Source organism: Nerophis lumbriciformis, linkage group LG04, assembly GCF_033978685.3.
Source record: "Nerophis lumbriciformis linkage group LG04, RoL_Nlum_v2.1, whole genome shotgun sequence".
NCBI classification, from domain to species: Eukaryota; Metazoa; Chordata; class Actinopteri; order Syngnathiformes; family Syngnathidae; genus Nerophis; species Nerophis lumbriciformis.
Genome location: NC_084551.2, coordinates 4,092,028 through 4,115,287, shown reverse-complemented (window position 1 = coordinate 4,115,287; position 23,260 = coordinate 4,092,028). Strand labels below are relative to the sequence as shown.

The 23,260-nt window shown below is 41.3% G+C and overlaps 1 protein-coding gene across 3 annotated transcripts in view; it reads left to right on the top strand.

Moving 5' to 3' along the window:
* Positions 1-23,260, top strand: part of LOC133594747 (nectin-2) — a 547,719-nt gene that overhangs the window by 238,079 nt on the left and 286,380 nt on the right. For all 3 annotated transcript variants that reach the window (XM_061947629.1, XM_061947622.1, XM_061947614.2), the window contains exons 4-5: positions 19,943-20,236; positions 20,360-20,477. In XM_061947629.1, coding sequence (XP_061803613.1) covers positions 19,943-20,236; positions 20,360-20,477 — 412 coding nt within the window. The remainder of the gene's footprint in view (positions 1-19,942; positions 20,237-20,359; positions 20,478-23,260) is intronic.

Sequence of the window (23,260 nt, the reverse complement as noted above, 5' to 3'; positions counted from 1 at the left end):
ATCAAGTTTTTCAAAATATTCTAATTTACTGGCTTTTACCTGTATGTATTGTATATGCTTTGGTACAGTCTTCCTGAAGACAATGTTCAAATCCACGCTGAAACCACTTATTTTTAGCTGGGCTATTAATATTTACCTGCACTCTTTGCTTTTCGTTAATTCATGATTACTTTTTATTGTAATTTTAACTTACATTTTTTTAGTCATCCGTCGAGCACTTTGAACTGCCTAGGGTATGAATTGTGCTCTGTAAATTTCTTTTCGTGTACATTTTGTCACATATTTGACCCCCGTTCTGATTATGCATGAAAACGGTTTGTTTTGGTTGTCTGTCTTTTTTGATGCAAATGAACCCCTCCATGCCCAGCCCCCTCCAAAATATCAGACTTTCTCTTTTTTTTTTTTTTTTTTTTTTTTAAAAGTACCTTTTTTTCCGCACCATAAGCCGCCCTGGGTTATAAGCCGCGCCTTCAATGAACGGCATATTTCAAAACTTTGTCCACCTATAAGCCGCCCCGTGTTATAAGCCGCATCTAACTGCGCTAAAGGGAATGTCAAAAAAACAGTCAGATAGGTCAGTTAAACTTTAATAATATATTAAAAACCAGCGTTCTAACAACTCTGTTCACTCCCAAAATGTACGGTAATGTGCAAATGTGCAATCACAAACATAGTAAAATTCAAAATAGTGCAGAGCAATAGCAATAACTTAATGTTGCTCGAACGTTAATGTCACAACACACAAAATAAACATAACACTCACTTTCTGAAGTTATTCTTCATTCATAAATCCCTCGAATTCTTCTCCTACGGTGTCCGAATTAAAAAGTTGGGCGAATACGGGATCCAAAATGGCCGGCTCCGTCTCGTCGAAGTCATCAGAGTCAGTGTCGCTGTTGTTTTTCCAGCAGTTCCGTGAATCCTGCCTTCCGGAAAGCTCGGACCACAGTTGAGACCGAAATATCCGCCCAGGCATTTACGATCCACTGGCAGATGTTGGCGTATGTCGTCCGGCGCTGTCTCCCTGTCTTAGTGAATGTGTGTTCGCCTTCGGTCATCCATTGTTCCCACACCGTTCGCAGTCATGCTTTAAATGCCTTGTTGACACCAATATCGAGCGGTTGGAGTTCTTTGGTTAATCCACCCGGAATGACGGCGAGTGTTGTATTTGTGTGCTTCACTTGTTTTTTGACACCATCTGTGATGTGGGCGCGCATGGAGTCGTATATCAACATGGACGGAGCTGCGTGAAAAAAGCCACCCGGCCTCTTCGCGTAAACTTCCCTTAACCACTCGCTCATCTTTTCTTCATCCATCCATCCCTTCGAGTTAGCTTTTATGATGACGCCGGCTGGAAAGTTCTCTTTTGGCAAGGTCTTCCTTTTGAATATCACCATGGGTGGAAGTTTCTGGCCATTAGCATGGCAAGCTAGAACCACAGTGTGTCGCTTAGTAGGAGCCATTTTGTGGTCTTTACAGATGTAAACACACAAAGGAAATGAAACGTAATACCCGCGCGCTTCTTCTTCTATGGGGGCGGGTGCTTACCTTGGCGGTTGCTTACCGTAGAAGAAGAAGCACTTCCTCTTCTACGGGGAAAAAAGATGGCGGCTGTTTACCGTAGTTGCGAGACCTAAACTTTATGAAAATGAATCTTAATATTAATCCATATATAAAGCGCACCGGGTTATAAGCCGCACTGTCAGCTTTTGAGTAAATTTGTGGTTTTTAGGTGCGGCTAATAGTGCGGAAAATACGGTACACGATTGCATATTAGAAGCTACACATTTAACCACTAAGTTACTAACGGACCACTTGGGAGTTTCTGAGAAACATCACAGCTAATTGCATCAGTTATGTACTGTAACTGATGTCGCTTTTTGTGCTGCAGGAAGCCTCAAGACGTTCCAGTCAAGCGTAAACAATAAACATGGCTGACGTCTGTGATAAGCTAGTATTGGCTTTGTTTGCGAATAGATCATTTGTCGGCTGTCGGCAGTCTTTGACTACACAGCTAATCTTTTCTTGGCAGTCTCAAAATGAAATTTGGAATTATGGACAATCAGCGCTGTTAAACGACAGTCTTGTGTCGCAAAATAAAAATGGATATAGTTTATAAATTAACGTACAATATTTGAGTAGGCAGCACCATTGTTGTAAGGGATTAATGCAATTTTACCACTGCCCAGCTGTTGTGAATGCAGCAATAGCCCCCTACCACCTACCAGAAGGGAGAGTCCAGTCTAAGCTAGTTTCTGCAGGTTTGCTGTATAATCGAAGCCCTCAGGGACTTATGTCAGTGTCGGATCTACTTGTGTTTAGGATCGGTTTAAAAGGCCAAAAGCATGATGGTACTCAGACCTTTTTGGACGAATCTAGAGCTTGTAATGACAAAATATCACAGAGGACAGAATGATTGAGCGCTGACATTTTCCAGGCAAAAGGTTAAATGCAGAGATACTCTCAAACCTATTGGTTTTTGGGGGGGACTTATATTGATCCTCATGTGATTGGCATTACTCCTCTGCACTTTGCTGTTAACAAAAAAAACAGCTCACACTGCTTATTTCTCACCAAAATTACATTGTGGATAATTATACGCCGGATAGTCGAACCTCGGATTCAGGAGGAACAGTGTGGTTTTCGTCCTGGTCGTGGAACTGTGGACCAGCTCTATACTCTCGGCAGGGTCCTTGAGGGTGCATGGGAGTTTGCCCAACCAGTCTACATGTGTTTTGTGGACTTGGAGAAGGCATTCGACCGTGTCCCTCGGGAAGTCCTGTGGGGAGTGCTCAGAGAGTATGGGGTATCGGACTGTCTGATTTTGGCGGTCCGCTCCCTGTATGATCAGTGCCAGAGCTTGGTCCGCATTGCCGGCAGTAAGTCGGACACGTTTCCAGTGAGGGTTGGACTCCGCCAAGGCTGCCCTTTGTCACCGATTCTGTTCATAACTTTTATGGACAGAATTTCTAGGCGCAGTCAAGGCGTTGAGGGGATCTGGTTTGGTGGCTGCAGGATTAGGTCTCTGCTTTTTGGAGATGATGTGGTCCTGATGGCTTCATCTGGCCAGGATCTTCAGCTCTCGCTGGATCGGTTCGCAGCCGAGTGTGAAGCGACTGGGATGAGAATCAGCACCTCCAAGTCCGAGTCCATGGTTCTCGCCCGGAAAAGGGTGGAATGCCATCTTCGGGTTGGGGAGGAGACCCTGCCCCAAGTGGAGGAGTTCAAGTACCTCGGAGTCTTGTTCACGAGTGAGGGAAGAGTGGATCGTGAGATCGACAGGCGGATCAGTGCGGCATCTTCAGTAATGCGGACGCTGTATCGATCCGTTGTGGTGAAGAAGGAGCTGAGCCGGAAGGCAAAGCTCTCAATTTACCGGTCGATCTACGTTCCCATCCTCACCTATGGTCATGAGCTTTGGGTTATGACCGAAAGGACAAGATCACGGGTACAAGCGGCCGAAATGAGTTTCCTCCGCCGGGTGGCGGGGCTCTCCCTTAGAGATAGGGTGAGAAGCTCTGTCATCCGGGGGGAGCTCAAAGTAAAGCCGCTGCTCCTCCGCATCGAGAGGAGCCAGATGAGGTGGTTCGGGCATCTGGTCAGGATGCCACCCGATCGCCTCCCTCGGGAGGTGTTTAGGGCACGTCCGACCGGTAGGAGGCCACGGGGAAGACCCAGGACACGTTGGGAAGACTATGTCTCCCGGCTGGCCTGGGAACGCCTCGGGATCATCCGGGAGGAGCTGGACGAAGTGGCTGGGGAGAGGGAAGTCTGGGCTTCCCTGCTTAAACTGCTGCCCCCGCGACCCGACCTCGGATAAACGGAAGAAGATGGATGGATGGATGGATGGATGGATAATTATCTGCTCTGCATGCAGTATATTGTATATCTGCAATTGTCCAATGTGCCTAAGATCTGAATTCTGAATTTCTGTGGCCAAGTCGCAAAACCAATAATGTTGTATACCGCTGTAATGTTTGGTCTTGCACGTACCGTATTTTTCGGAGTATAAGTCGCACCGGAGTATAAGTCGCACCTGCCGAAAATGCATAATAAAGAAGGAAAAAAAACATATATAAGTCGCACCAAACTATGAAAAAAACTTCGACTTATAGTCCGAAAAATATGGTAACTCCAAGAGGTTATCTGGTCCATGCATACAAATGGAGACGGTCTTCCATTGCTCGCATGTCACGGTGTCCGTATTGATCCTAGCTTACCATATTCGTAAATGCAGCTTCTCCATTCTCCCAAAGGTGGTGTGTAGGTTAAAAGTGTGTCCTGTCGGTGCTTAATTGCTATGATAAGTGGTATTGTCAGATCAATTGTCGTCTTGTTAATGCAATGGAACAGTTGGGCTAACCTTGGCCGGTGCCTCTGGTTCCTGCCTCCCCCTCTTGTCTGTCTAATGATGCAGAGACTTGTCATTATGCTCGTCAGGCTACATCTGTTACATTCTTGATCACGTTCTAACAAACCATTTGTGTTTGGTGGATTATGTTGACTGTAATGTTAGCACTGTAGCTCACATAGCTATGCTAGAGTTGATATCATTTGTGTCCTCTTGTCTTACTCCTTAAAGGCCTACTGAAAGCCACTACTACCGACCACGCAGTCTGATAGTTTATATATCAATGATGAAATCTTAACATTGCAACACATGTAGGGCTGCAGCTAACGATTATTTTTCTATCGATTAATCTATAGATTATTTTTTCGATTAATCGGTTAATCTATAGATTATTTTTTCGATTAATCTATGGATTATTTTTCCTTTTACCGATTTTTTTTTATTTTATTTAAAATGAAGAGGAAAAAATAAATGTAGGCCAGTTTTTTCAAAAGGCACGGCTTTTATTTACAAAAAAAAAAGTATGGCCACTAGTCAGTCAACATTGACAACAACATGACAAAATATTCTGTAACAATGTAAACATTTAAAACGTTTAACATTTAACAAAATTAAAAGTAGCTTATTTGCTTTTTAATGTGCAAATATAAAAGTAAACATCCAGTGCAAATCTTAATATTCTGGAATAGTATAAGCATTTCAAAAGTAAAAGTATTGCTTATTTTGCTTTAAAATGTGCAAAAATAAAGATAAACATCCAATACAAAAAAGTGCAAAACGGAAATATTCTGTAACAAGTGTAAACATTTCAACAAAAGTAAAAGTATTGCTTATTTGCTAAAATGTGCAAAAATAAAGCTAAACATCCAATACAAAAAAGTGTACAGTGTAAACATTTCAACAAAAGTAAAAGTATTGCTTATTTTGCTTAATAACACAACAATGATAGTATGATTAAAGTGAAAGTTAATTGTTGGTTTGTACATAGTATATGTAACTGTTAATGTTGTAAAAGGTATTTGCACAACTAATTAACGTTAGCGTTTGTGACACGTCTTGGGCCGTGGGGTTCTTTCAGGACCGACAGACTGAACGCCAGACGGCTTTGCCAGGTTTACAATCTTTTAATTTTACACAAAGTCTTTTCTCTTCCAACTGCGCGGATCGCGCACCTGGGCACGTTTGCGGCGTCGCTCCCGGCGCGCCCCGCCTCGCCGCTCGCTCGCCGCCGCCGCCTCTCCACAGCGTTAAAGAGGAGCGCGTCTTTGTAAACACTGAACAGGCACGCCAAACGCGCCTCTCAGAGCGAAACGGTGCTTTAGTTTATGAATTTACAACGCAGATACAAATGACACATTCATGTTTTTGTGTAATAATGACAACGTATACGCACGCGGACGATTGACTTGTTGATGGTGATGGCAAGAACGCTGTCGGGGGTTTTCTTTTCAAATGTTCGTTCATAGCCGTTGTGCTGCTATGATAGGCCATTTCCGCTCGACACAGTGTGCATACAACAACATTATTAGGCCGTTTATTGAAATACTCCCACACTTTTGACGACTTTTGGCGTGCTTTTTTCCCCTCGCTCGCATCGTCTGCTTTGCGCTCCGCCATGACAGTAAAGTAGTGTGACGTAAATATGCGACGCGCCGACGCACAAAAACGGCGTCGACGTATTTACGTAACCGATGACGTCGACTACGTCGACGCGTCGTTTCAGCCTTAAACACATGCCAATACGGCCGGGTTAACTTATAATGTGCAATTTTAAATTTCCTGCGAAACTTCCGGTTGAAAACGTCTAGGTATGATGACGTATGCGCGTGACGTCGATGGTTGAAACGGAAGTATTGGGACGCCATTGTATCCAATACAAAAAGCTCAGTTTTCATCGCAAAATTCCACAGTATTCTGGACATCTGTGTTGGTGAATCTTTTGCAATTTGTTTAATGAACAATGGAGACTGCAAAGAAGAAAGCAGTAGATGCGATCGGTGTATTAGCGTCTGGCTACAGCAACACAACCAGGAGGACTTTGACTTGGATAGCAGACGCGCTATCCGACGCTAGCCGCCGACCGCATCGATGATCGGGTGAAGTCCTTTGTCGCTCCGTCGATCGCTGGAACGCAGGTGAGCTTCGGTGTTGATGAGCAGATGAGGGTTGGCGTAGGTGGAGAGCTAATGTTTTTAAAGAGGAGCGCGTCTTTGTAAACACTGAACAGGCACGCCAAACGCGCCTCTCAGAGCAAAACGGTGCTTTAGTTTATGAATTTACAACGCAGATACAAATGACACATTCATGTTTTTGTGTAATAATGACAACGTATACGCACGCGGACGATTGACTTGTTGATGGTGATGGCAAGAACGCTGTCGGGGGTTTTCTTTTCAAATGTTCGTTCATAGCCGTTGTGCTGCTATGATCGGCCATTTCCGCTCGACACAGTGTGCATACAACAACATTATTAGGCCGTTTATTGAAATACTCCCACACTTTTGACGACCTTTGGCGTGCTTTTTTCCCCTCACTCGCATCGTCTGCTTTGCGCTCCGCCATGACAGTAAAGTAGTGTGACGTAAATATGCGACGCGCCGACGCACAAAAACGGCGTCGACGTATTTACGTAAACCGATGACGTCGACTACGTCGACGCGTCGTTTCAGCCTTAAACACATGCCAATACGGCCGGGTTAACTTATAATGTGCAATTTTAAATTTCCTGCGAAACTTCCGGTTGAAAACGTCTAGGTATGATGACGTATGCGCGTGACGTCGATGGTTGAAACGGAAGTATTGGGACGCCATTGTATCCAATACAAAAAGCTCAGTTTTCATCGCAAAATTCCACAGTATTCTGGACATCTGTGTTGGTGAATCTTTTGCAATTTGTTTAATGAACAATGGAGACTGCAAAGAAGAAAGCAGTAGATGCGATCGGTGTATTAGCGTCTGGCTACAGCAACACAACCAGGAGGACTTTGACTTGGATAGCAGACGCGCTATCCGACGCTAGCCGCCGACCGCATCGATGATCGGGTGAAGTCCTTTGTCGCTCCGTCGATCGCTGGAACGCAGGTGAGCTTCGGTGTTGATGAGCAGATGAGGGTTGGCGTAGGTGGAGAGCTAATGTTTTTATCATAGCTCTGTCGAGGTCCGTAGCTAAGTTAGATTCAATGGCGTCGTTAGCAACAGCATTGTTAAGCTTCGCCAGGCTGGAAAGCATTAACCGTGTAGTTACAGGTCCATGGTTTAATAGTGTTGTTGATTTTCTGTCTATCCTTCCAGTCAGGGGTTTATTTAATTTCTTTTGTTTCTATCTGCAGTTAAGCCCGATGCTATCACGTTAGCTCCGTAGCTAAAGTGCTTCTCCGATGTATCGTCGTGAAGATAAAAGTCACTGTGAATGTCCATTTCGCGTTCTCGACTCTCATTTTCAAGAGGATATAGTATCCGAGGTGGTTTAAAATACAAATCCGTGATCCACAATAGAAAAAGGAGAGAGTGTGGAATCCAATGAGCCCTTGTACCTAAGTTACGGTCAGAGCAAAAAAAGATGCGTCCTGCACTGCACTCTAATCCTTCACTCTCACGTTCCTCATCCACAAATCTTTCATCCTGGCTCAAATGAATGGGGTAATCGTCACTTTCTCGGTCCCAATCGCTCTCGCTGCTGGTGTAAACAATGGGGAATTGTGAGGAGACTTTTAACTTGTGACGTCACGCTACTTCCGGTACAGGCAAGGCTTTTTTTTTTATCAGCGACCAAAAGTTGAGAACTTTATCATCGTTGTTCTATACTAAATCCTTTCAGCAAAAATATGGCAATATCGCGAAATGATCAAGTATGACACATAGAATGGATCTGCTATCCCCGTTTAAATTTAAAAAAATCATTTCAGTAGGTCTTTAATGCAGTGGTTCTCAAACTTTTTTTGTCATCCCCCACTTTGGACAAGGGGGAGTTTTCAAGCCCCACCTGCCCACATCGCCCCAACAGAGCGCTAATGCCAAGCTTTAACATTTTCAAATTTATTGAACATCAAGTTGTATACATTCAAACTCAATAACATAAAATAACATCAAGTTCAATAATAAATAAAATAACTGTGCAGCTGTGGTATAACTTGCATCAAGTTCAATAATAAATAAAATAACTTCCATCAAGTTCAATAAATAAAACAAAAGTGTTATAACTTGCATCAAGTTCAATAATAAATCAAAAAAAGTGTTAACTTGCATCACGTTCAATAATAAATCAAAAAAAGTGTTATAACTTGCATCAAGTTCAATAATAAATCAAATAAAAGTGTTATAACTTGCATCAAGTTCAATAATAAATAAAATAACTTCCATCAAGTTCAATAAATAAAACAAAAGTGTTATAACTTGCATCAAGTTCAATAATAAATCAAAAAAAGTGTTATAACTTGCATCACGTTCAATAATAAATCAAAAAAAGTGTTATAACTTGCATCAAGTTCAATAATAAATCAAATAAAAGTGTTATAACTTGCATCAAGTTCAATAATAAATCAAAAAAGTGTTATAACTTGCATCAAGTTCAATAATAAATAAAACAAGTGTTATAACTTGCATCAAGTTCAATAATAAATCAAATAAAAGTGTTATAACTCGCATCAAGTTCAATAATAAATCAAAAATGTGTTATAACTTGCATCAAGTTCAATAATAAATCAAATAAAAGTGTTATAACTTGCATCAAGTTCAATAATAAATCAAATAACTTGCATCAAGTTCAATAATAAATCAAGTGTTATAACTTGCATCAAGTTCAATAATAAATAAAACAAAAGTGTTATAACTTGCATCAAGTTCAATAATAAATCAAATAAAAGTGTTATAACTTGCATCAAGTTCAATAATAAATCAAATAACTTGCATCAAGTTCAATAATAAATCAAAAAAGTGTTATAACTTGCATCAAGTTAAATAATAAATCAAAAAAGTGTTATAACTTGCATCAAGTTCAATAATAAATCAAAAAAGTGTTATAACTTGCATCAAGTTCGATAATAAATAAAACAAAAGTGTTATAACTTGCATCAAGTTCAATAATAAATCAAAAATGTGTTATAACTTGCATCAAGTTCAATAATAAATCAAATAAAAGTGTTATAACTTGCATTTAGTTCAATAATAAATCAAATAACTTGCATCAAGTTCAATAATAAATAAAATAAAAGTGCCACTTTGCAATCTCTGCAAAAAAAAAAGGAGGAGCTATGCATTTGGCAAGACAGGGCAAGTGACAGCACTTTCCCCCAGGAGAGCCACCTTGCTTCACTGTGAAACAGCACGGCTGTATGATCAGCTCCCATTTCCTCACACAGTGCAGAGAACAGTCGCGCTTTCAGTGGTCGTGTTTTGATCAAATTTACCGCGCTCACAACATCTGTTAAAACCTCATTGAGTTCGGGGCTGAGCTGCCTTGACGCGAGTGCTTCCCGGTGAATGACACAGTGTGTGCCCGTCACATTTTTGTTTCTCTGCAGGCGCTGGCTCTGGCTCGACGACCTTTGATTTGCGAGTCACAAATGTATATATTTGTGTAATTGTGGTCCACACATTAGCCTGCTACCCATCCGCGCGAAAGTTTGTTCCGCTTAGCCCCGCCCCCATTAGTTACTGTTGCTATGTCTGTCAAACTTTCGCTCCTACCGAGAAATTTAAAGCCTACAGTAAAAATAAGTACCGGTAATTTCCATTTATTTATATAGTGGATTTCACAGACAGAATCACAAAGTGATTTACAGTGTGTATAGAAAATGAAAGCATCGTAAAAAAAAAAATCTAAGAATATAATAATAAAAAAAAAAATTTAAAGTGAAATTTCCTACCGTTCCTCGCGCCCCACCTGTCATGTCTCTATTCCCCACCTGTGGGGCGCGCCCCACACTTTGAGAAACGCTGCTTTAATGTTACATTGTTGTATGTAGGGGTGTAACGATTCGTTTTAACGATTCGATTTACAATTTGTGGTTGTCAGAACGATTCGGGAACAATATTATTTTTTTGGAACGACATGATCCGAAACGATTTAATGAGTTGAAATCAATTCAGTAACTTTTTAGCAAAAAAAAATCAAGCAGTGTGACTGGGAAATAAATACTGGATACAGAACACTGCATATGAAATGTCCTATATTCCTGTTTTTTCTTGTAAAGGAGTTGGGTGTTATGTATAATTATGTATAATTCGAATATAATTATGGCTACAAAGCAAGCAAACAACAATTAATGGCCAATGTATTCACATTCAATTTGAATAAAGTGCAACCAACACTTTAGGTTGTGTTAACAGGAGGAAACCTTTTCTGCTCTCATTTTCAGTATTCAGAAATAAAAGTACAGTCACCAGCATTTTAACAGAAGATCCACATAAAATAATACAATTATGATATAAAAAATATAGTGCAACCAACATCTCTACAGGTTGAATTAACAGTTGATTTACCTGCTACTTTTACTGTTGTTTTTTAACATAGAAATAATATAGTATATATTAAATATATATGTTTATATACTGTATAAGTATATTTTTTATGTAAAAAAAAACAACAACAACAACAAAACGGAGAATTGAAATAGCAATAAGAACAAACAATACAACAACAAAACTAACTTGCTCACAAAACAAACATTTTGTGTGTTTAAAAAGCTGCACACTGATGTCTTATTGATTATCTTCTGGCAATTTTAGCACTCTAATAGACTCAATGCATATAATTGTATTATTGATTAATTCTTAACCTTTTAGCGAGCTAATAGATTGTATGCTTACTCTTATGATACCACCGCATTGGTGCTTAATGTTTAGTGTGTGTGTGCTTCTGCGATTGACATTTGTTATTGTGCCTTTCTTCGTCGCATTGCAAATTGATGCTGCTTGAAAACTACTTGAATTAATTTAGACAAGTTTAGCTGGCGGACTTTGGCTAAAACTATGGTTTAATCTACAAACCCCGTTTCCATATGAGTTGGGAAATTGTGTTGGATGTAAATATAAACGAAATACAATGATTTGCAAATCCTTTTCAACCCATATTCAGTTGAATACGCTACAAAGACAACATATTTGATGTACAAACTGATAAACTTTTTTTTTTTTGCAAATAATCATTAACTTTAGAATTTGATGCCAGCAACACGTGACAAAGAAGTTGGGAAAGGTGGCAATAAATACTGATAAAGTTGAGGAATGCTCATCAAACACTTATTTGGAACATCCCACAGGTGAACAGGCAAATTGGGAACAGGTGGGTGCCATGATTGGGTACAAAAGTAGATTCCATGAAATGCTCAGTCATTCACAAACAAGGATGGGGCGAGGGTCACCACTTTGTCAACAAAGGCGTGAGCAAATTGTTGAACAGTTTAAGAAAAACCTTTCTCAACCAGCTACTGCAAGGAATTTAGGGATTTCACCATCTACGGTCCGTAATACCATCAAAGGGTTCAGAGAATCTGGAGAAATCACTGCACGTAAGCAGCTAAGCCCGTGACCTTTGATCCCTCAGGCTGTACTGCATCAACAAGCGACATCACTGTGTAAAGGATATTGCCACATGGGCTCAGGAACACTTCAGAAACCCACTGTCAGTAACTACAGTTGGTCGCTACATCTGTAAGTGCAAGTTAAAACTCTCCTATGCAAGGAGAAAACCGTTTATCAACAACACCCAGAAACGCCGTCGGCTTCGCTGGGCCTGAGCTCATCTAAGATGGACTGATACAAAGTGGAAAAGTGTTCTGTGGTCTGACGAGTCCACATTTCAAATTGTTTTTGGAAACTGTGGATGTCGTGTCCTCCGGACCAAAGAGGAAAAGAACCATCGGATTGTTATAGGCGCAAAGTGTAAAAGCCAGCATGTGTGATGGTATGGAGGTGTATTAGTGCCCAAGACATGGGTAACTTACACATCTGTGAAGGCGCCATTAATACTGAAAGGTACTTTACAGCACAGATAAGAACGAAATTTCGTTACATAAGCTCATGGTAGTGCAGGATAAAAAAGCAATAAGGTGCATGTATAAATAAATAAATATATATAAATAATATATAAATATATATATATATATATATATATATATATAATAAATAAATATATATAAATATATATAAATAAATAAATAGATTACTGTGCAGATAAATATATTGCACTTTTTCACATGCGTCCACATTTATGGATGTATGTTATATTGTCTTTTTTATTCCAGCGAGTTAATCCATTTTGGGGGGAGTTGAGGGGATAATTTAATTATGATGCGTTCAAGAGTCTTACGACCAGGTTTTGAAGTAACATACAGGTAAAAGCCAGTAAATTAGAATATTTTGAAAAACTTGATTTATTTCAGTAATTGCATTCAAAAGGTGTAACTTGTACATTATATTTATTCATTGCACACAGACTGATGCATTCAAATGTTTATTTCATTTAATTTTGATGATTTGAAGTGGCAACAAATGAAAATCCAAAATTCCGTGTGTCACAAAATTAGAATATTGTGTAAGGCTAATACAAAAAAGGGATTTTTAGAAATGTTGGCCAACTGAAAAGTATGAAAATGAAAAATATGAGCATGTACAATACTCAATACTTGGTTGGAGCTCCTTTTGCCTCAATTACTGCGTTAATGCGGCGTGGCATGGAGTCGATGAGTTTCTGGCACTGCTCAGGTGTTATGAGAGCCCAGGTTGCTCTGATAGTGGCCTTCAACTCTTCTGCGTTTTTGGGCGACACCAGCAGATGACATGGCACCCCAAACCATCACTGATGGTGGAAACTTTACACTAGACTTCAGGCAACGTGGATCCTGTGCCTCTCCTGTCTTCCTCCAGACTCTGGGACCTCGATTTCCAAAGGAAATGCAAAATTTGCATGGTTGGGTGATGGTTTGGGGTGCCATGTCATCTGCTGGTGTCGGTCCACTCTGTTTCCTGAGATCCAGGGTCAACGCAGCCGTCTACCAGCAAGTTTTAGAGCACTTCATGCTTCCTGCTGCTGACCTGCTCTATGGAGATGGAGATTTCAAGTTCCAACAGGACTTGGCGCCTGCACACAGCGCAAAATCTACCCGTGCCTGGTTTACGGACCATGGTATTTCTGTTCTAAATTGGCCCGCCAACTCCCCTGACCTTAGCCCCATAGAAAATCTGTGGGGTATTGTGAAAAGGAAGATGCAGAATGCCAGACCCAAAAACGCAGAAGAGTTGAAGGCCACTATCAGAGCAACCTGGGCTCTCATAACACCTGAGCAGTGCCAGAAACTCATCGACTCCATGCCACGCCGCATTAACGCAGTAATTGAGGCAAAAGGAGCTCCAACCAAGTATTGAGTATTGTACATGCTCATATTTTTCATTTTCATACTTTTCAGTTGGCCAACATTTCTAAAAATCCCTTTTTTGTATTAGCCTTAAGTAATATTCTAATTTTGTGACACACGGAATTTTGGATTTTCATTTGTTGCCACTTCAAATCATCAAAATTAAATGAAATAAACATTTGAATGCATCAGTCTGTGTGCAATGAATAAATATAATGTACAAGTTACACCTTTTGAATGCAATTACTGAAATAAATCAAGTTTTTCAAAAATATTCTAATTTACTGGCTTTTACCTGTATGTTGCCATCCAAGCAATATTATCATGGACGCCCCTGCTTATTTCAGCAAGACAATGCCAAGCCACGTGTTACATCAACGTGACTTCATAGTAAAAGAGTGCGGGTACTAGACTGGCCTGCCTGTAGTCCAAACCTGTCTCCCATTGAAAATGTGTGGCGCAATATGAAGCCTAAAATACCACAATGGAGACCCCCCGGACTGTTGAACAACTTAAGCTGTACATCAAGAATGAATGGGAAAGAATTCTTCCTGAAAAGCTTCAAAAATTGCTCTCCTCAGTTCCCAAAGGTTTACTGAGTGTTGTTAAAAGGAAAGGCCATGTAACACAGTGGTAAAAATGCCCATGTGCCAACTTTTTTGCGATGTGTTGCTGCCATTAAAGGGGAACATTATCACAATTTCAGAATGGTTAAAACCATTAAAAATCAGTTCCCAGTGGCTTATTATATTTTTCGAAGTTTTTTTCAAAATGTTACCCATCACGCAATATCCCTAAAAAAAGCTTCAAAGTGCCTGATTTTAACCATCGTCATATACACCCGTCCATTTTCCTGTGACGTCACATAGTGAAGCCAACACAAACAAACATGGCGGAAAGAACAGCAAGCTATAGCGACATTAGCTCGGATTCAGACTCGGATTTCAGCGGCTTAAGCGATTCAACAGATTACGCATGTATTGAAACGGATGGTTGTAGTGTGGAGGCAGGTAGCGAAAACCAAATTGAAGAAGAAACTGAAGCTATTGAGCCATATCGGTTTGAACCGTATGCAAGCGAAAACGACGAAAACGACACGACAGCCAGCGACACGGGAGAAAGCGAGGACGAATTCGGCGATCGCCTTCTAACCAACGATTGGTATGTGTTTGTTTGGCATTAAAGGAAACTAACAACTATGAACTAGGTTTACAGCATATGAAATACATTTGGCAACAACATGCACTTTGAGAGTGCAGACAGCCCAATTTTCATCAATTAATATATTCTGTAGACATACCCTCATCCGCGCTCTTTTCCTGAAAGCTGATCTGTCCAGTTTTGGAGTTGATGTCAGCAGGCCAGGGAAGCTAGGGTCGATATTCTTTTCTTGATCATCTTCGGTGGCGTAAGGGACGGTGTGAGCCAAGACATCCAGGGGGTTTAGCTCGCTCGTCTGCGGGAACAAACTGCCGCCATTGCTTGCCGTGCTAGCGAGGTCCTTTGTCCCTGAATTGCTCACACACTCCGGCAGATTCAATGGGGGTCTGGCGGCAGATTTCTTTGATTTTATCGTTGGAAATGCATCTGCTTTGAGTGTCGCAGGATATCCACACATTCTTGCCATCTCTGTCGTAGCATAGCTTTCGTCGGTAAAGTGTGCGGAACAAACGTCCAATTTCTTGCCACTTTCGCATCTTTGGGCCACTGGTGCAACTTGAATCCGTCCCTGTTCGTGTTGTTACACCCTCCGACAACACACCGACGAGGCATGATGTCTCCAAGGTACGGAAAACAGTCGAAAAAAACGGAAAATAACAGAGCCGATTTGACTCGGTGTTTGAGAAAATGGCGGATTGCTTCCCGATGTGACGTCACGTTGTGACGTCATCGCTCCGAGAGCGAATATTAGAAAGGCGTTTAATTCGCCAAAATTCACCCATTTAGAGTTCGGAAATCGGTTAAAAAAATATATGGTCTTTTTTCTGTAACATCAAGGTATATATTGACGCTTACATAGGTCTGGTGATAATGTTCCCCTTTAAATTCTAAGTTAATGATTTTTTGCAAAAAAAAACAAAACGTTTCTCAGTTTGCCCTCTGGGAAGCGCTACAGGTGCATTAAAACCAAAACAAACAGGCTAAAGAACAGCTTCTTCCCCAGGGCCATAACCATCCTGAACGGACTGCCCCATTGTCCCTCATAACTGCCTTCTCTTCGGTGCAATAACCCATTCCACCAACCACCCTGTTTTTTTTTTTGTTTTTTTTCATGTATATATTCATTTCACACCATATTCATTGCACTTCTACATTTTTTATATTTTTATATATTTGCACATTGTTTTTCTAGCATGCACACATCCGCACTGTATGGAATGGCCTCAATCTCGTTACCTTGCGTAATGACAATAAAAGCTGATTCTGATTCTGATTCTTGAACTTTAAATATCTTGTCTTTGCCGTCTTTTCAATTGAATATTAATTGAAAAGGATTTGCAAGTCATTTTATTCGGTTTTTATTTACGAATTACACAATGTGCCAACTTCACTGGTTTTGGGTTTTGTAGATGATGATGATGATGATGTTGGGTGCATCAGAACCATATACTGCCACAACCATCTGTCACCTCCTCCTCACCACGGTGGTGACAAGTCTGGTCACACTCCGCTGTAGGACCGCATCCCACTTAACCAGCGACCTTGGCCTAACATTGTTGTTTTAAACACTTAAGCCCAAACACGACCTTGCAAGTGTTAGGTTTTGTTGAGGTTAAGAGTGTTGGCAGGACACAATTTGAAGTCTCTATACTGCTCTCGGAGGATGGGGATTGGGAGCAGACTCTGGGGGGTAAATATCTGCATTCATTGAGATTGCTTTCTGTGATGACAAACACTAATTGGGATGCCGCCCCACAGCATTATTCTGCCTCCACCAACAAGTCAATCAGGCCTCTTCTTTTATAAGGGGATATTGTTTGCCGATGTTGGGCACTTGGGACTGCAGGGGAAAATAATTAAAAAAACAGGTGGGAGAGTGGAGAAGGTGTGTTTGCTCTGTGTTAGTCATTGTTTATCCATGCAGTCTCTGGGGAGAGGAGACTTGAGGGAGACTGGGATTAACATACCTGCCAACTACTCCGGTTTTCCCGTAATTAGTACGGTTTTCATCAACCTATTCCGGGTTACGGTTGCAGTGATAAAAAATACGGTTTTTCCATCCATCCATCCATCCATCTTCTTCCGCTTATCCGAGGTCGGGTCGCGGGGGCAGCAGCCTAAGCAGGGAAGCCCAGACTTCCCTCTCCCCAGCCACTTCGTCCAGCTCCTCCCGGGGGATCCCGAGGCGTTCCCAGGCCAGCCGGGAGACATAGTCTTCCCAACGTGTCCTGGGTCTTCCTCGTGGTCTCCTACCGGTCGGACATGCCCTAAACACCTCCTTAGGGAGGCGCTCGGGTGGCATCCTGACCAGATGCCCGAACCACCTCATCTGGCTCCTCTCGATGTGGAGGAGCAGCGGCTTTACTTTGAGCTCCCCCCGGATGACAGAGCTTCTCACCCTATCTCTAAGGGAGAGCCCCGCCACCCGGCGGAGGAAACTCATTTCGGCCGCTTGTACCCGTGATCTTGGCCTTTCGGTCATAACCCAAAGCTCATGACCATAGGTGAGGATGGGAACGTAGATCGACCGGTAAATTGAGAGCTTTGCCTTCCGGCTCAGCTCCTTCTTCACCACAACGGATCGATACAGCGTCCGCATTACTGAAGACGCCGCACCGATCCGCCTGTCGATCTCACGATCCACTCTTCCCTCACTCGTGAACAAGACTCCGAGGTACTTGAACTCCTCCACTTGGGGCAAGATCTCCTCCCCAACCCGGAGATGGCACTCCACCCTTTTCCGGGCGAGAACCATGGACTCGGACTTGGAGGTGCTGATTCTCATCCCAGTCGCTTCACACTCAGCTGCGAACCGATCCAGTGAGAGCTGAAGATCCTGGCCAGATGAAGCCATCAGGACCAAATCATCTGCAAAAAGCAGAGACCTAATCCTGCAGCCACCAAACCGGATCCCCTCAACGCCTTGACTGCGCCTAGAAATTCTGTCCATAAAAGTTATGAACAGAATCGGTGACAAAGGGCAGCCTTGGCGGAGTCCAACCCTCACTGGAAACGTGTCCGACTTACTGCCGGCAATGCGAACCAAGCTCTGACACTGATCATACAGGGAGCGGACTGCCACAATCAGACAGTCCGAAACCCCATACTCTCTGAGCACTCCCCACAGGACTTCCCGAGGGACACGGTCGAATGCCTTCTCCAAGTCCACAAAGCACATGTAGACTGGTTGGGCAAACTCCCATGCACCCTCAAGGACCCTGCCGAGAGTATAGAGCTGGTCCACAGTTCCACGACCAGGACGAAAACCACACTGTTCCTCCTGAATCCGAGGTTCGACTATCCGAGCCATTCCGAATGCCATGCGGGAGGCTATTTATAGCACCGCTGCCAAGCACGAGGCACCTGTTGCCATTGTTTCCAAACGAGCGGACGATCATGGAATCAGCCGGAGAAAAATCGCAAACGAGTCTTAAACCGAAAAGAAAACTGCAGTCATTCCGTGAAGAATATTCAAAAGCCTATCCGGGAATAATTATCCGTTCCAAAAAGGGTGAAAACTACGCGAATTGCACCTTGTGCAGACAAGATTTTTTCGATCGGACACGGAGGAATTAGCGATGTAAAAGACCACGTTGGGACAAAAAAACACAAGTCTAATGCCGTTGCTAAATTTGGATTTTAGCCACAAAAAGGTAATGACACCAATGTTATCTATTGGAATTGTTTAGTACTGTTATACTGTTAAAAGTGTTTATACTATTTATGCTTTCAAGTCCAAGTTGAAGAAATCTTGTTAAATGTTGACAGCATAACTACCAAAATACAGAAGTATGTCCTTAATATTTTTGCAGTGCTATTTCTGTTGAAAAGTTCAAATGATTACATTAGAGATGTGATGTGCCACTTTTCAAGTGTCTGATGGCTTCAATTAATTTTTCATATTTTGAATTCTTTTGAAAGGCTTACAAAAAAACTACATTTGAATTGTAATTCCATGCTATTGACAGGACTATTAATTTTAATGAAGTTAGCTTACCATGTTTACAGTGTGATAATTGTGATAGAAATGTGAATTTTAGGCACAGAATATTTTTTACAATTGAACAAGGCAGTAGATTATACAAGCTTGGACAGAAAGTTAATAATGACACCAATTTTTTTGTTAATGGAATTGTTTAGTACTGTTTTACCATTTGTTTACTGTAAAAGGTGTTTATACTTTCAATTAACAAATTGAAGTCTTGTGAAAGGTTGACAGGATAACTGGCATTAACTGTCAAAATAATTTCAAACTATTGAAGTTAGCTTACAGAATAAACATGTCAATCAACCCATATGATTTTTGCTGTAATATTTTTGTTTTGAAAAGTCACTGTGACTGATAGAAAAGTGATGGTTTTAGCAACATTTTAACCTGTCTGAATGCTAATAATCATTTTGCGTCGGGGGGCGAAGGAACCCCCCACCAGGACTTTGTCCTGGACCTACCGGGGCCTGCGGCCCCTGGACCCTGGCGACTAGGTTTTTCTGATTTCAAAAGTTGGCAGGTATGGATAAGCAATATAGTGTATAGATGGATGAACTAGGGATGGGTGGCTCCATACCACCTTTTATTCTAAGGTTTCTGATCATGGTATCGAGCTTTTCTGATAATATGTTGAGACATTTTAGACGTTCTAGTTCGAGATGGACACGGAAACCCGGTTTCATAATAACACCAGTGCCGACGTAGACGAGAGTAACCGAAGTGTAATAGAAAGTATCTAACGGTTTCCTATTTTGGTACTAGATGAATGCAGACTCCCCAACCCATATGATTTTTGCTGTAATATTTTTGTTTTGAAAAGTCACTGTGACTGATAGAAAAGTGATGGTTTTAGCAACATTTTAACCTGTCTGAATGCAATCAATCATTTTGCGTCGGGGGGGGGCCCTGAACCCCCCACCAGGACTTTGTCCTGGACCTACCGGGGCCTGCGGCCCCTGGACCCTGGCGACTAGGTTTTTCTGATTTCAAAAGTTGGCAGGTATGGATTAAGGGTAAATGATGTGCATTATATTTTCCTTGCCTGCGTTATTGCTATTTCCTGCATTTCAACACCCGTTTATTCACCAGCGAAACCCCAGAACTCGGCCACCACCATAACCGTGGACGCGGCCACCAAATCTATGGTTGTGGCGCGCTGCGAGTCTCTCAACGGCCGCCCCGAAGCGCAGATCCGCTGGGTGTCCACCGCCAACGGCAACGCCACCACGACGTCCAAGCTGGGCACCGACAACACCGTGTCCATCACCAGCGAGTACCGCATGGTTCCCACGCCGGAGGACAACGGTAAAGACATCAGCTGCGTGGTGTCGCATCGGACACAGGCCACACCGGAGAGCTTCCAGATGAAACTTAAAGTTCAATGTAAGACACACACACAACTTGATTGGATGAGTTAATTGTGCTGCTGGTTCAAGGCCTGGGATGATTAATTGAATGGTTCTATTATGCTATTTTTCTCCTTCTTCCTGTCATTCTCCTTCCCAGTTGCGCCCCAGGTGACCATAGTGGGTTATGACAATAATTGGTACGTGGGTCGTACAAATGTGCTGCTTACCTGCCAAGCTACTGGGAACCCGGTTCCGACAACCGTCCAATGGAAGGCGTGAGTACAGTCGTGTCAGCTTTCTTTTTATTTGGTGTCCTCTTTGTTCCCTTTTCTCCTCACCCTTCATCTCCAAGTCTGCAATCACCACACCGCAATGCTGTAATCAGCTCTTTTTATTATTACCGTTGCAGCTCTGTGCTCCGATTATGGAAATAGCCACTTAATTTCTCATAATGGACTCTGTGACTTGAGGTTTAACCCTTGCATGATGAGAAAGGCGATGTGGCACAAGCTCTGTTCCTCTGCTAACAGTGTTTTTTCAGCCATTAACATAAATGTGACAGTGAAATAATCGAAAGGGACAGAGATAGAAAATGAAATATTGAACGCAGAGCCACAATCAGTCTCCAACATATTTATATTCATGTACATATACAGGTAAAAGCCAGTAAATTAGAATATTTTGAAAAATTTGATTTATTTCAGTAATTGCATTCAAAAGGTGTAACTTGTACATTATATTTATTCATTGCACACAGACTGATGCATTCAAATGTTTATTTCATTTAATTTTGATGATTTGAAGTGGCAACAAATGAAAATCCAAAATGCCATGTGTCACAAAATTAGAATATTACTTAAGGCTAATACAAAAAAGGGATTTTTAGAAATGTTGGCCAACTGAAAAGTATGAAAATGAAAAATATGAGCATGTACAATACTCAATACTTGGTTGGAGCTCCTTTTGCCTCAATTACTGCGTTAATGCGGCGTGGCATGGAGTCGATGAGTTTCTGGCACTGCTCAGGTGTTATGAGAGCCCAGGTTGCTCTGATAGTGGCCTTCAACTCTTCTGCGTTTTTGGGTCTGGCATTCTGCATCTTCCTTTTCACAATACCCCACAGATTTTCTATGGGGCTAAGGTCAGGGGAGTTGGCGGGCCAATTTAGAACAGAAATACCATGGTCCGTAAACCAGGCACGGGTAGATTTTGCGCTGTGTGCAGGCGCCAAGTCCTGTTGGAACTTGAAATCTCCATCTCCATAGAGCAGGTCAGCAGCAGGAAGCATGAAGTGCTCTAAAACTTGCTGGTAGACGGCTGCGTTGACCCTGGATCTCAGGAAACAGAGTGGACCGACACCAGCAGATGACATGGCACCCCAAACCATCACCCAACCATGCAAATTTTGCATTTCCTTTGGAAATCGAGGTCCCAGAGTCTGGAGGAAGACAGGAGAGGCACAGGATCCACGTTACCTGAAGTCTAGTGTAAAGTTTCCACCATCAGTGATGGTTTGGGGTGCCATGTCATCTGCTGATGTTGTATTTTTGAAGGCACCAATCAAATTCCGTCGATACTACCATGTGCCGATTTAAGTAAAATTGAACAATACCATATTGAGGGTTAGTCTTAAACTGGATAAGAAGTTATCTAATGAACAGGAAACAATACGTGAAGCTAGGCGAACACACCTCTACAACGCTAAATATATCCTGTGGTGTACCTCAGGGATCAATACTAGGACCTAAATTATTCAATCTCTATATAAATGACATTTGTAAAGTTACAAAAGATAGTATTATTATTATTGTTGTTAGTATTATTTGCGGATGATACAACAGCGTTTTGTTCAGGAGAGAACACACAGAAGATACTACAAATAATAACAGAAGAAATTAACAAATTAAAAAGATGGTTTGACAAAAACAGACTATCGTTGAATCTCAGTAAAACTAAAATAATGCTATTTGGTAACAGTAGAAGAGAAAGTCAAACACAAATACAAATAGACAGAATAGAAATTGAAAGAGTAAATGAAACCAAATTTCTAGGTGCAATGATTGATGATAAATTGAACTGGAAATCTCACGTAAAAAATATACAACATAAAGTAGCAAGAAACACGTCAATAATGAATAAAGCAAAACATGTTCTAGACAAAAAATCACTTCATATTCTCTACTGCTCACTAGTGTTACCATATCTGAGTTATTGTGCAGAAATATGGGGAAATAATTACAAAAGTACACTTCATTCATTAACGGTGTTACAAAAAAGATCAGTTAGAATAATACATAATGTTGGATACAGAGAACACACAAATCCTTTATTTATTGAATCAAAGATACTGAAATTCCATTACAGTGAATTTGCAAACAGCTAAAATGATACACAAAGCAAACTATAACCTGCTACCCAAGAATATACAACAATTCTTCTCAAAAAAAGAGGAGAAATATAATCTTAGAGAGAAATGTAATTTAAAACATTTGTATGCACGTACAACACTTAAGACCTTCAGTATATCAGTATGTGGAATTAAATGATGGAATGGATTAAGCAAAGCAATCAAACAATGTACTAATATGATCCACTTCAAGAAACTCTTCAAACTTAAAGTGTTTACAAAGTACAAAGAAGAAGAACCATGATAAACATTCTGAATTTTTTTAATTCATCCATTCTTTCATTATTTCACTCACAAAATAATCTTACTTATCTCATCATATGAAATGTAACTTACTTCACCAATTATCATTTATTTACTTATTTTATTGTGATTACTTATGGAGTATATTGTGAATAAATTGAGAACAGGAAGTGAACAAAAGTTTTAGCAACTGTTATGTAAAAGAAAAGGGGTAGGATTAAATAAGCTCTGCTTCTTCCTACTCCTTTTCGAACATGTTGAAAAGAGAAACTGGAGATTGTGATGTATCATGTTGTATACTTGCATGTTCCAAATAAACTCAAACTCAATACTGTATTTTGATACCTTTGTTGCACGTGACGTGGTTGCAGACTTGACACGGTCTCAAACACTTGGCGGACAAACGGG